Source organism: Pinus tabuliformis, chromosome 1_1 (genome assembly GCF_031772625.1).
Source record: "Pinus tabuliformis cultivar Carrire ecotype Pingquan chromosome 1_1, CPIR1, whole genome shotgun sequence".
NCBI lineage: Eukaryota > Viridiplantae > Streptophyta > Pinopsida > Pinales > Pinaceae > Pinus > Pinus tabuliformis.
Window position 1 is genome coordinate 531674576 of NC_142297.1, and position 11722 is coordinate 531686297.

Below are 11722 nucleotides of genomic sequence, written 5' to 3' on the forward strand. Positions count from 1 at the left end.
TTGTTCACATTTGAGGGCATGTGCATGACCACATTGTCCAAAGTGTAGAGCTTATGTGTGGAGGATTTCCAAGTGAATGTTGTGATTCTTGTGCTTACCAAAAGGTTCCAAGTCTTGCATACCTACAATGGTCGATGAAGAAAATATTCATATTGCATTAGTTGATTTCATTGTTGCTTCCCTAAAAAAAAAAAGACTTGGACTATCATAGAAGGCAACATTCATGAATTTGTTCGGTCATAGTGACATCCCAATTGATAGCCGAAGATTATATAAATTTATAAAAAATTAAAAAAAAATTAATAGCATTGAAAAAGATGAAAATTAATCCATCAACATGCAAAGAATTAACAAAAGTATATCATAAATACAATAAATAAATAGAATACATAATAAATACTTAACATAACTAACTATCCTAATGAGATGAGGAGAAAACAAGTAACAAACATGAAACACGTCATGATCTTAAATGTTTACTCCATAAACATATCTAATACATTTTAAAGAAACTTTCTCATTCAAGACCATCAAAATAGTTTTTAATTTAAAGTGTAACATGTCTAAGCAATTCAATGGCCTTAATTAATGAAGTTGTCTTTAATGGGACTTTTTGGAGATTCCGGTGACGGAATCCGGTGGAAGAAATTGAGGTTAAATATTGATTTGTTGCAGTTAAAATGGTTTTTTAACTGCATATTTGGATTCAGCACCCTCGAAAACCCCTGGGACGCTTTCATTGTGCAGAAACTAGCTATCAAACTTGAGATTCCAATAAATTCCTGCCGGATTTCGACCCAAAAAACCTGCCAGAAAAGCTTTCAAAACAACTGTGAGACTAAGCTACCTGGTAAGTTATGCCATTCTTTCATTGTACTATGAAATTGCCAACTATGAACGTCTGACAATCAGAGTCCCACTTGCTGCTGTAACGTCTGACACTGAGTCCCACTTGCTGCTGTAATTTACAGTGATGGACGTCCACTCGCACTTGCTGCTGCTTTATTTTACGGTGATGGACGTCGACTCCCACTCGCTTCTTGTGTGGATGGATGCCACCTGTATTGCTTTATAAATTATCAACCTACGGAATCAATCATGTCTCGGGTTAGTGGATGCAGTGGCTTTTGCATAAAGATTAGGTCCCACATATCTTCTAAGCGATCCAGGAATATATGGTCGGTGACTCGGCGGCAACACTCAATAATGCAGTGAACGAAGGAAATTAGCAGCAACTTTCATGATTTCACCGTTCAGAGTACGGTATCAGTTCCTTCCATCCATATAAAAACAATTTAATAATAAAACAAAAGTATCCTAAATTTCATTCAACATATATATCGATTTGGTTCGTTCAGCGGAAAACAAATCCTCTGAATCGACCAGATATAATTAGTGTCCTGTTTTGTTCTCATCGATTCGCTGGTAGGTGGTTTTGCACTGGTGAGATCATTCAGACAAAAATATTGAGGTTCAGCGCTCATTCCCAATCTCTGTAAAACGTCTTGGAAAGCTTGCTTCTGTATCCAATGGCGGACCTTACTTCGACACCAGCTGGGGATATCACATGCATCGCCTCTTCTTCGTCTTCATCCACCAACACTACCCATGTTTATGACATATTTTTGAATCACCGCGGTCCCGACGAAAAGAAACGCCTCGCCAGCCATATCTACCGTGGCCTTATTGTACGTGGGTTAAGAGTATTTCTGGACCAGCCAGAGATGCGTAAGGGAGAGGACATGCCTTCTCAAATCAAAGGGGCTATTCGAACCGCCTCAGTGCATGTCGCAATATTTTCTCCAACATATGCCCGATCAAGATGGTGTCTTGACGAGCTCGCAGAAATGGTGGAATCCGGGTCCACAATTATTCCGGTCTTCCATAATGTCGATCCTTCGGAACTTCGCTGGACTCGGAGCGAAAATGGGTTGTTCGCTGGAGTCCAGAGTATCCTCCGGTGTCTCTGTCCGTGTCTACTCGGCGAAAAGGGAAGGTATGCTCGAGACCTGCACATGCTAGAAAAGAAAACAACATTGGATCCTCATACCAATAAGAAGAAGCCAAGATATGAGTCTACAACTATCGAAAAATGGAGGAATGCTCTCTCTGTTGTCTCCAAAATAAGCGGTTTTGATATGAACGCATACAACGGGTAAGGGCCATACTTTCTCTGGTTTTTTTTTTAAGTTCTTTAATGAATGATAAGGTAGTGATAGATTTTTCAGCGAAAATCAAATGGAGTATTATTTGTCAAATAATACTTCATGTGATTTTCGCTAAAGAATTCTCACAATCTATGAATCACAGAAACCTAAACTCTATAATGATAAAGTATATTATACTATATTTTCGGAGACGTTCCTCAATCACATTATCGTGCATATTGTTCAGTGACGAAGGGCAGCTAGTTGATGAGGTCGTAAAAGAAGTGTGGCGAAAGGTTAGTAAAACACCTCTTCATGTAGCCGAATATGCTACTGGCCTGGATGAGAAAATAGAAAATGTGGAAAGAATTGTGCAAAGCCAGAAGACCAGGGTTGTGGGAATTGTGGGTCTTGGCGGGGTAGGCAAAACGACCCTTGCAAAAGAATTCTTCAACAGACACAGATCAAATTATGATCGATATTGTTTTCTGTCTGATGTGAGAGAAACCGCAGCCAAGAGCTCTTTAAGTTCATTGCAGACAGCACTTCTTAAAGACTTGGCTCATTTGCAGGACGAGCAAATAAGAAACACTGATGAAGGCAAAGAGAAGCTCCGAAAGTATATCTCATCCTGTTTCCCATTTCTCCTAGTATTAGATGATGTTGATCATATTGATCAACTTCATGCATTGTTTTCACCGGTGAAAGACACCATTCAATCCAGTAGTTTAATCTTGGTTACTTCTCGCAATAGGGATGTGCTTACAAGCTCGGGAATTGTAGAGGAATCTATTTACCAGCAAACAGGTCTTAACCGACAACAGTCTAGAGCACTATTCTGCTCGCATGCCTTTGACCAGAGTTGTCCTGAGACGGGATATGAACAACTGGTTGAAGATTTTTTGGATTTCTGTGATGGATTGCCCTTATCTCTTAAGGTCATTGGAGCGGCTATTCGTGGAAAAGATTCTGAGTTTTGGAAAAGACAGTTAGATAAAATCAGAAGAATACTTCCCACGGACATTCATAGCAAGCTTAAAATTAGCTATGATGGTCTCGATAAAGAGGAGCAGGAGATCTTTTTAGACGTCGCTTGTTTTTTTGTAGGAGAAAATAGAGATACCGCCATCACAATATGGAACGGATCTGGCTGGGACGGATGGCTGGGTCTCCGTATCTTACAGAACAGATGCCTTGTAGAGATCGACAGTGAAGACTGTATAAGAATGCACGACCACCTACGAGATCTCGGCAGAGATCTAGCAGAGAGGGAACATCCGGGATGTCAGCTTCGGCTTTCGCGACCAAATGTCAATCTTCTTCGTACTCTTTCCCCCTTATCGCCTGTACGTATGTTGAAGCTCTCCACGGATTTTCAAATTAGCATTGTGATATCTAAATTGCTTATTTGTTTTGAAATTTTTCAAGAAAAAATCATGTTTTAACAGCTCCGAGTGAACAATTCAGGTCCGAGGAATTAGCATGGATTATGGAAATGGCCGCGAACAATTTTTCGAAAACGTTGCGGTCAACTGCAACCTAAGCAGGTTGGAACTGCTTAGGGGTGAAGGTTCTTTTGTTGAAAGCGTATTCAGTGCAGGGGAGTTACGACAACTGATATATCTCCAATGGGAGAAGTGTCCGATCTCCTCAATATCTTTCACAATTCCAACAAGGAATTTAAGAGTGTTATACATACAGGGGAAGGCTTTGAAAACACTCTGGCAACATGAATCTCAGGTAGTACAAATTCTAATTTATTTGGACAGACATCGATTTACATTTCTCTTCAAATTATAAAAATTGCTTGCATTTAAGAATTGTCTTTGTTTATCACAATGTCAAATAGGTGACATTTACAGAGGCAAATCAACTTTAATGTTTTTATGTACACATTGCAGGCACCACTACAGTTGACGGAATTGTATATTGATGCTCCCCTTTCAGAGGTTCCAGAGTCTATTGGGAAACTGAATCAGCTCGAAAAAATTGTCCTGAAAAATAGTTATTTTAAAACTTTACCAAATGTATTCTATGATATGCATTCATTGAAACATATCACGTTAGATCACTGTGAACAAATGATGTTGCTGCCGGATTCAGTTGGGATATTGACGGCCCTCCAGACTCTCAACTTGCATTGGTGCTCCAGCCTGCAGGGGCTCCCAGACTCGGTGGGGCAGCTGACGGGCCTCCAGACACTCGACTTGCATTGGTGCTCCAGCCTGCAGGGGCTCCCAGACTCGGTGGGGCAGCTGACGGGCCTCCCAATACTCGACTTGAGTTCGTGCACCAGCCTGCAGGGGCTCCCAGACTCGGTGGGGCAGCTGACGGGCCTCCAGAGCCTCAACTTGGAGCAGTGCACCAGCCTGCAGGGCCTCCCAGACTCGGTGGGGCAGCTGACGGGCCTCCAGAGCCTCAACTTGCCCTGGTGCTACAGCCTGCAGGGGCTCCCAGACACAGTGGGGCAGCTGACGGGCCTCCAGAGCCTCAACTTGTCTTCGTGCTACAACCTGCAGGGGCTCCCAGACTCGGTGGGGCAGCTGACGGGCCTCCAGACACTCGACTTGCGTAGGTGCTCCAGCCTGCAGGGGCTGCCAGACTCGGTGGGGCAGCTAACGGGCCTCCAGAGCCTCAACTTGGAAAAGTGCACCAGACTACAGGGGCTGCCAGAGTCGGTGGGGCAGCTGACGGGCCTCCAGACACTCGACTTGCGTAGGTGCTCCAGCCTGCAGGGGCTGCCAGACTCGGTGGGGCAGCTGACGGGCCTCCAGAGCCTCAACTTGGAAAAGTGCACCAGACTACAGGGGCTGCCAGAGTCGGTGGGGCAGCTGACGGGCCTCCAGACACTCGACTTGCGTAGGTGCTCCAGCCTGCAGGGGCTTCCAGACTCTATGGGGCAGCTGACGGGCCTCCAGAGCCTCAACTTGAAAGAGTGCACTAGATTGCAGGGGCTCCCAGACTCTCTGGGGCAGCTGACGGGTCTCCAGAGCCTCTACTTGGTTGGGTGCTCCAGCCTGCAGGGGCTCCCAGACTCGGTGGGGCAGCTGACGGGCCTCCAGAGCATCAACTTGGAAGACTGCACCAGCCTCCAGGGGCTCCCAGATTCGGTGGGGCAGCTGACGGGCCTCCAGAGCCTCGAATTGATTTCGTGCTCCAGCCTGCAGGGCCTCCCAGGCTCGGTGGGGCAGCTGACGGGCCTCCAGATACTCGACTTGAGTGTTTGCTCCAGCCTGCAGGGGCTCCCAGACTCGGTGGGGCAGCTGACGGGCCTCCAGATACTCGACTTGAGTGTTTGCTCCAGCCTGCAGGGGCTCCCAGACTCGGTGGGGCAGCTGACAGGCCTCCAGAGCCTCAACTTGCTTAGGTGCTCTAGCCTGCAGTGGCTTCCAGACTCAGTGGGGCAGCTGACGGGGCTCGAGACACTCTACTTGGAAATGTGCACCAGCCTACAGGGGCTCCCAGACTCGGTGGGGCAGCTGACGGGTCTCCAGAGCCTCGACTTGCTTGGGTGCTCCAGCCAGCAGGGGCTCCCAGACTCGGTGGGGCAGCTGACGGGGCTCGAGACAATCGACTTGAAAGAGTGCACCAGCCTGCAGGGGCTCCCAGACTCAGTGGGGCAGCTGACGGGGCTCCAGACAATCGTCTTGAAAGAGTGCACCAGCCTGCAGGGGCTCCCAGACTCAGTGGGGCAGCTGACGGGCCTCCAGACACTCGACTTGTGTGGGTGCTCCAGCCTGCAGGGGCTGCCAGACTCGGTGGGGCAGCTGACGGGCCTCCAGACACTCGACTTGGGTGGGTGCTCCAGCCTGCAGGGGCTGCCAGACTCGGTGGGGCAGCTGACGGGCCTCGAGGGACTCTACTTGAGCGGGTGCTTCAGCCTGCAAGGGCTCCCAGACTCGGTGGGGCAGCTGACGGGCCTCGAGAGCCTCAACTTGGAATACTGCACCAGCCTGGAGGGGCTCCCAGACTCGGTGGGGCAGCTGACGGGCCTCCCGACACTCGACTTGAATACGTGCATCAGCCTGAAGGGGCTTCCAGAGTCGGTGGGGCAGCTGACGGGCCTCCGGAACCTCGACTTGCGTTGGTGCGACAGCCTGCAGGGGCTCCCAGACTCGGTGGGGCAACTGTCGGGCCTCCAGATACTCGACTTGAGTGCGTGCACCAGCTTGCAGGGGCTCCCAGACTCCGTGGGGCAGCTGACGGGCCTCCACACACTCGGCTTGAGTGCGTGCACCAGCTTGCAGGGGCTCCCAGACTCAGTTGGGAACTTAACGGGACTCAGATATCTTTACTTGTCTGGGTGTTCCAATTTACAGATGCTGCCCAATTTTCGGCATTTGAGCTCGTTGAAGGAACTTCACTTGTCTCGATGTTCCAATTTACAGATGCCGCCCAATGTTCAGCATTTGAGCTCGTTGGTGAAGCTTCGTGTGTCTCAACGTTCCAAACTGCAATGGGGTGCTAGAGTAGTCGAGTCCCTGCGCCATCAACTGGGAAATGGCTTCATTGAAGAAAGGTGGGAAGAAGACAGCGAAAACAGTAATGAAGAAAGGTGGGAAGAAGGCAGCGAAAACAGTAATGAATAAAGCTGCAGCGAGTTGTATAATATAAGAGAACTTCTTAAAGTTAAAATTGTGATCAGATGGCCACAGTGCTCACCACACCCCGCCAAGAGAGCTGTGTCATTAATCTTCATAGAGATGTAATCATAGGCAAAATGAATTACACAATGTACAAAATGCTCTACATTTTAGATCAGGTGGAGTAGTAAAATATACTGGTGCAAAATATATTGAGTTTATAGTGCACATATTCATCTTTAGAGTTTTTTTTATGGTTCACATAACATTCGAGTTTATGGTGAATTTTTTTATTTTTATTTTTTAAATAAAAAAAATAAACATTAAAAAAAAAATTAGAATTTAGGTTTTTCTGATTCATATAAATTATTTTGTTTTTTAGAATTTAGACCAGCAACCAGCAAGTGTAGGTAGTTCATTGTCAGGGGAAATTGAAGAACTAGAACATCTTTGACCAGGGAATGGTTCATTGTCAGGGGAAATTGAAGAACTAGACCATCTTTGACCAGGGAATGGTTCATTGTCAGGGGAAATTGAAGAACTAGACCATCTTTGACCAGGGAATGGTTCGAACCAGCAACCAGCAAGTGTAGGTAGTTCATTGTCAGGGGAAATTGAAGAACTAGACCATCTTTGACCAGGGAATGGTTATATTTGGCCGGTAAACTGTACTGGTCAGTGCAATAGGGAAATTCGATTAACTCAAAAGTTTTGTTCCATAAAAGAAATGCAATTAGTAAACAAGGTAAAACCATGACGGCAGACAAAAATCAACAGTTCAAAATAGATCATGGTTACCAAATACGAAATGGGCCGAACCTAGTGGATAACTACTGACCAGTAAAGAATGACATCATATATGTAATACACATGTAAGTTACCCATAACTCACCTTGCCTTACTAAGCGCAGGAAAAGAACCAGCAACCAGCAAGTGTAGGTAGTTCATTGTCAGGGGAAATTGAAGAACTAGACCATCTTTGACCAGGGAATGGTTATATTTGGCCGGTAAACTGTACTGGTCAGTGCAATAGGGAAATTCGATTAACTCAAAAGTTTTGTTCCATAAAAGAAATGCAATTAGTAAACAAGGTAAAACCATGACGGCAGACAAAAATCAACAGTTCAAAATAGATCATGGTTACCAAATACGAAATGGGCCGAACCTAGTGGATAACTACTGACCAGTAAAGAATGACATCATATATGTAATACACATGTAAGTTACCCATAACTCACCTTGCCTTACTAAGCGCAGGTTTTCCTGTTAATAATATCAACTGTTTGACGCAACCAGAAGAAAACAAAGAATGTGATCTGATTCTGGAGGAATTGTTGAAGGCTCATATTTATCAGCTTGAATTTCAATTCTAGTTGGGCTACTAAATGTTTTAACATATGATCTGCACCACGGCTCTTATGCAATAGAGAGACATTTTTGACATGAAAATTGCAGAGGTGCTATTACGAAGTAAGCACGAGCAAAAAGACGCAATTAAACATTTCCTGTGTCTTCCAAGTGTTCCACATAATCTATTGCCTCAGTATTCTTTACCACGAATTCCTTCATGGCTTTCTCTCCTGATTCAATGTCCCCCAACTTACACGGAGCCGAAGGACTAGCGGCGATGACAGCTGAATCTTTCATATACTCTTCTTCGGGCTCATTTGCAAAGCAAAATATTGTTTCAGAGAAGTACTCTGCAGCCTTTTCTGAAACAGAGGGCTTATATTTCAATAGCTTTGAATACTCATTTAGAATATGGAACATGTAATCGTATATATTCGACATATTCAACTCGTTATGAATAAATTTTTTTGCTGCCTTTGGAATCTCCATTACCTGCAGAAAAACCAAGTTCAGTTTGCTGTTTTATCTACAGAAAAACCAAGTTGAATTTGTTGTTTTATCTATAGAAAGTAAACAGTTTGGCAAGACTGTTATGAAAAACTTACCTCGTTTGGGTGCTTGTTTCCCCAGTCCACGGCAAACTGTATAGATTCACATTTTTTATCGACTCTTATAGGCCAGTAATGGCGTTGGGGAACAAGCCCTCTGCTATAAAAGTCATAGTATTGTGGTGTTAACAAAAGAGTTGGTGAGTCACACGCCAATGACTACTATAAAATAAATTGGCTGGGTTTTAAAGTCCATGCTTGGAGTCTATAGTACTCAATGGTGAAGTTAAATGTACTAAACCAGACACCCAAATATGGGATACGCTTTGCAATTTTGTTTCCATTTACTTCATAAACTGACTGCCTATCAGCTACACCTTGCATTAGAAGGCAGATAAGAGACTCCCATTGTGTTCTGGCCATGGAATCTCCAACAAACACAACACGCAAACCCTGCAATCTTCTTAGGATATCAGGTGCATTAAACCTGCATCCACACTAAGTCTAGTCAAGACTCCAGAGCTCCTGATTATATGTGAAATAAAATTAAAATAGTAAAACAGAATAGCTTGGAATATAGGCTTTCACAGTTTTATATATTTGTTAGAAAATATTTTGGCTGTAACTGTATTTAACATAAGTCATATTCTTTATTGCTCCCTGATGATGACTGAAGTGCTCACCCAAAATTCGTTGGACTGTAAATTCATATGTAGTTACAGCCAAAAAATTTCTAACAAATTAGAATAGACGATATACAACATGATAAAAGATGGAACAAGATAGATCATATGATATTGTAGTCTTCCAATGTGGTGCATAGTTAAAAAAAGCTAAAACTGCCAATAAGGTTATTTAGATTTACCTCGGTATATCACAACTCAGGGGTTGCCATCTCCATTTCAGGTAGTCTTTATCTTCCTGGCCATTGTTCTGACAACGAAAACCCAGTTCTGCAAAAGGACAGGCAGAGGCAGTGTACAAAGGGTATGTACTATCAGGAACCCATTTCCCACTGAAAATGTCACAGTTGTTTGAACCATACCCTTGAATGACATGGTTGACTCCAGCATCGAGTTGGCTAGAAGAAATAAACCCCTCGCTAGGATACTGAGGATGAAAAAATCGATGGCATGTGATGATTATACTATAGATGAAGAGAAGAAGGACCGCTAAATAGCAAAAACACTGATGCCCATTTTTTTGCAGTCCTCCTGATCCAAAGCCATAATTCCTTTGAGCGAAATGATTCTGCAGAGTGAGAGCTCCAAGGGCAGTTGACAGTGGTTTAGTTATAGAGACATAGGCCGAAACGAAATAATTATATAATCGCCGGCACCTCATATGGAAGCAAATCCAAAAAACAAGGCCGTTATGTAGCTGTTGCGAAGTTAAATATTTATTTATGGCTAGGCACCAGTAGGTTTACAACAGCTCTGATAATAGGTGCCGATGCACAAGATCCAATGGAAACTTAGGATGGATAATCACTAATGCCGTCCAGGCACAAGATCCAAGTGATAGCCAACCTAGTAAATGGCTAACAAAGGAGCGTTGATGTTGCTAGAGAGGAAGAAATTTGAGACCGGCGTCTCACAAATTATCCACATTGCCATTAAACTACAAGTTATGGTTCAAGAAACAAGGCTGTTTCAGAGGCTTGCTAGGATTCTGATGGCATCTCTATAGCCTAAAATATGATAATTTTACCAATCATCACCAAATGACCAAAAAAAAAAAGGTCAATGCCACTACAAATGACAATCGATTATACCAATCCGTACTGGTGTCGTAATCTACCGAAAGCATAAAGCAAGATACAACAGGATCGACCAAAAGAACATGAACTGATTACATAAAAAAAGGTAGGACAGAGTGCAAGAAATCAACTATCAAACCCTCGATTCCCCTTCACTCCCAAATGATAACCAGTCATACCTGTGCTACAATGCAGAAGTTACAGCACAAAGAATAGAGTAAAACATCAGAACCCTGATATATATTCATCCATCATACCCGCATTAACAAATCAGCAGCAGTGAGGGGGGTATCTGGTCACCTGGGTTGGGGCATTTTCAAAAACAAAAGCGCACTGTTATCGAGGATTCTCAATCTGATCATGGTATCAGTTTCTGATGGAGCAGATTACTGTCACCTAGGCATCGATACTGATATATGTTAGCTGATCGAGGAAAAACAACCGAAAGTATAAAACACCATTTCACAATACACGCATTCCCCCAAAATTGAAAGCGAACCAACCAAGACGTGAGCAGGTGGGAACTTGGAGAGTGAGAGCAGCCTCATCACTGAAAATGTACCTGAAACTACGTTTATGACAACTTTTCGTAACTGAGGACTGAGGAGATCATTCCCTGAACAGTTTATGCGCTAAGCCTCCCAAGAAAGTTCCAAACACAGGCAAAGAATCTAGTGCAGACACAGGAAATAAAATAGAGAGGCGAACTGTTACAATAAGAAGAAATCTCTGTTCAATAACGCTTCACGGATTTGACATGGAGTTTTACACAACACGAAATATGGCAACTGCTTTTCGTTTCATTCATATACAGAAAATTGCTAGCCCAATACATTACACACGTGGCTTTGATATATAGCCAGCTGAGTCTTTATTTGAGCAGTTATTATAATCAATGACACATATCCGAAAATTAATTGTCTTGTGTAAAACCTTATAGTTCATGGAATCTTCCACGTGGCAGGGACACATAGCCATATGGAGTGTTTATGTCTAACAGTGACAAATCAACCTATGAGACTTTATGTTGGCAGATGGTACAGTTAGTGATGACATGTACGAAAGGCATTCACCTTAAAACTCCGAAGTTTTAAGGTCCAAGTTTATTCTAGCCACCGTGGAAGTTTCAATTCTCATCTGTCAAAACTACTTTTGAAAAATTATTAAATATTATAAAGAACTAATAGGTATATTTTTAAATATTATAAAGAATAAATAGGTATATTCCTTGGTTAGTCTCATTTCTTGAATCAGTGCAAAATTATTTTTTTAATATGGTTTTAGTTCATGAAATGAAATACATATATATTAAATACTTTATTTTTATTATATAGG

At 43.4% G+C, this 11722-nt stretch overlaps 2 protein-coding genes across 2 annotated transcripts; one reads left to right on the forward strand and one right to left on the reverse strand.

Annotated features, from left to right (window-relative positions):
• Positions 1–1280: 1280 nt before the first annotated feature.
• On the forward strand, positions 1281–6972 carry LOC149214131 (uncharacterized). Its single transcript, XM_089392200.1, has 4 exons — positions 1281–2155; positions 2395–3493; positions 3615–3887; positions 4049–6972. Exons 1-4 carry the CDS (start codon positions 1530–1532, stop codon positions 6734–6736), a joined length of 4686 nt encoding a protein of 1561 aa, XP_089248326.1. The 5' UTR covers positions 1281–1529; the 3' UTR covers positions 6737–6972.
• Positions 6973–7665: 693 nt separating this feature from the next.
• Positions 7666–11182, reverse strand: LOC149214132 (uncharacterized). The gene is made up of 2 exons (XM_089390858.1): positions 9494–11182; positions 7666–9115 (listed from the first exon to the last, which is right to left on the reverse strand). Exon 2 carries the CDS (start codon positions 8567–8569, stop codon positions 8225–8227), a length of 345 nt encoding a protein of 114 aa, XP_089246984.1. The 5' UTR covers positions 8570–9115; positions 9494–11182; the 3' UTR covers positions 7666–8224.
• Positions 11183–11722: the final 540 nt, after the last annotated feature.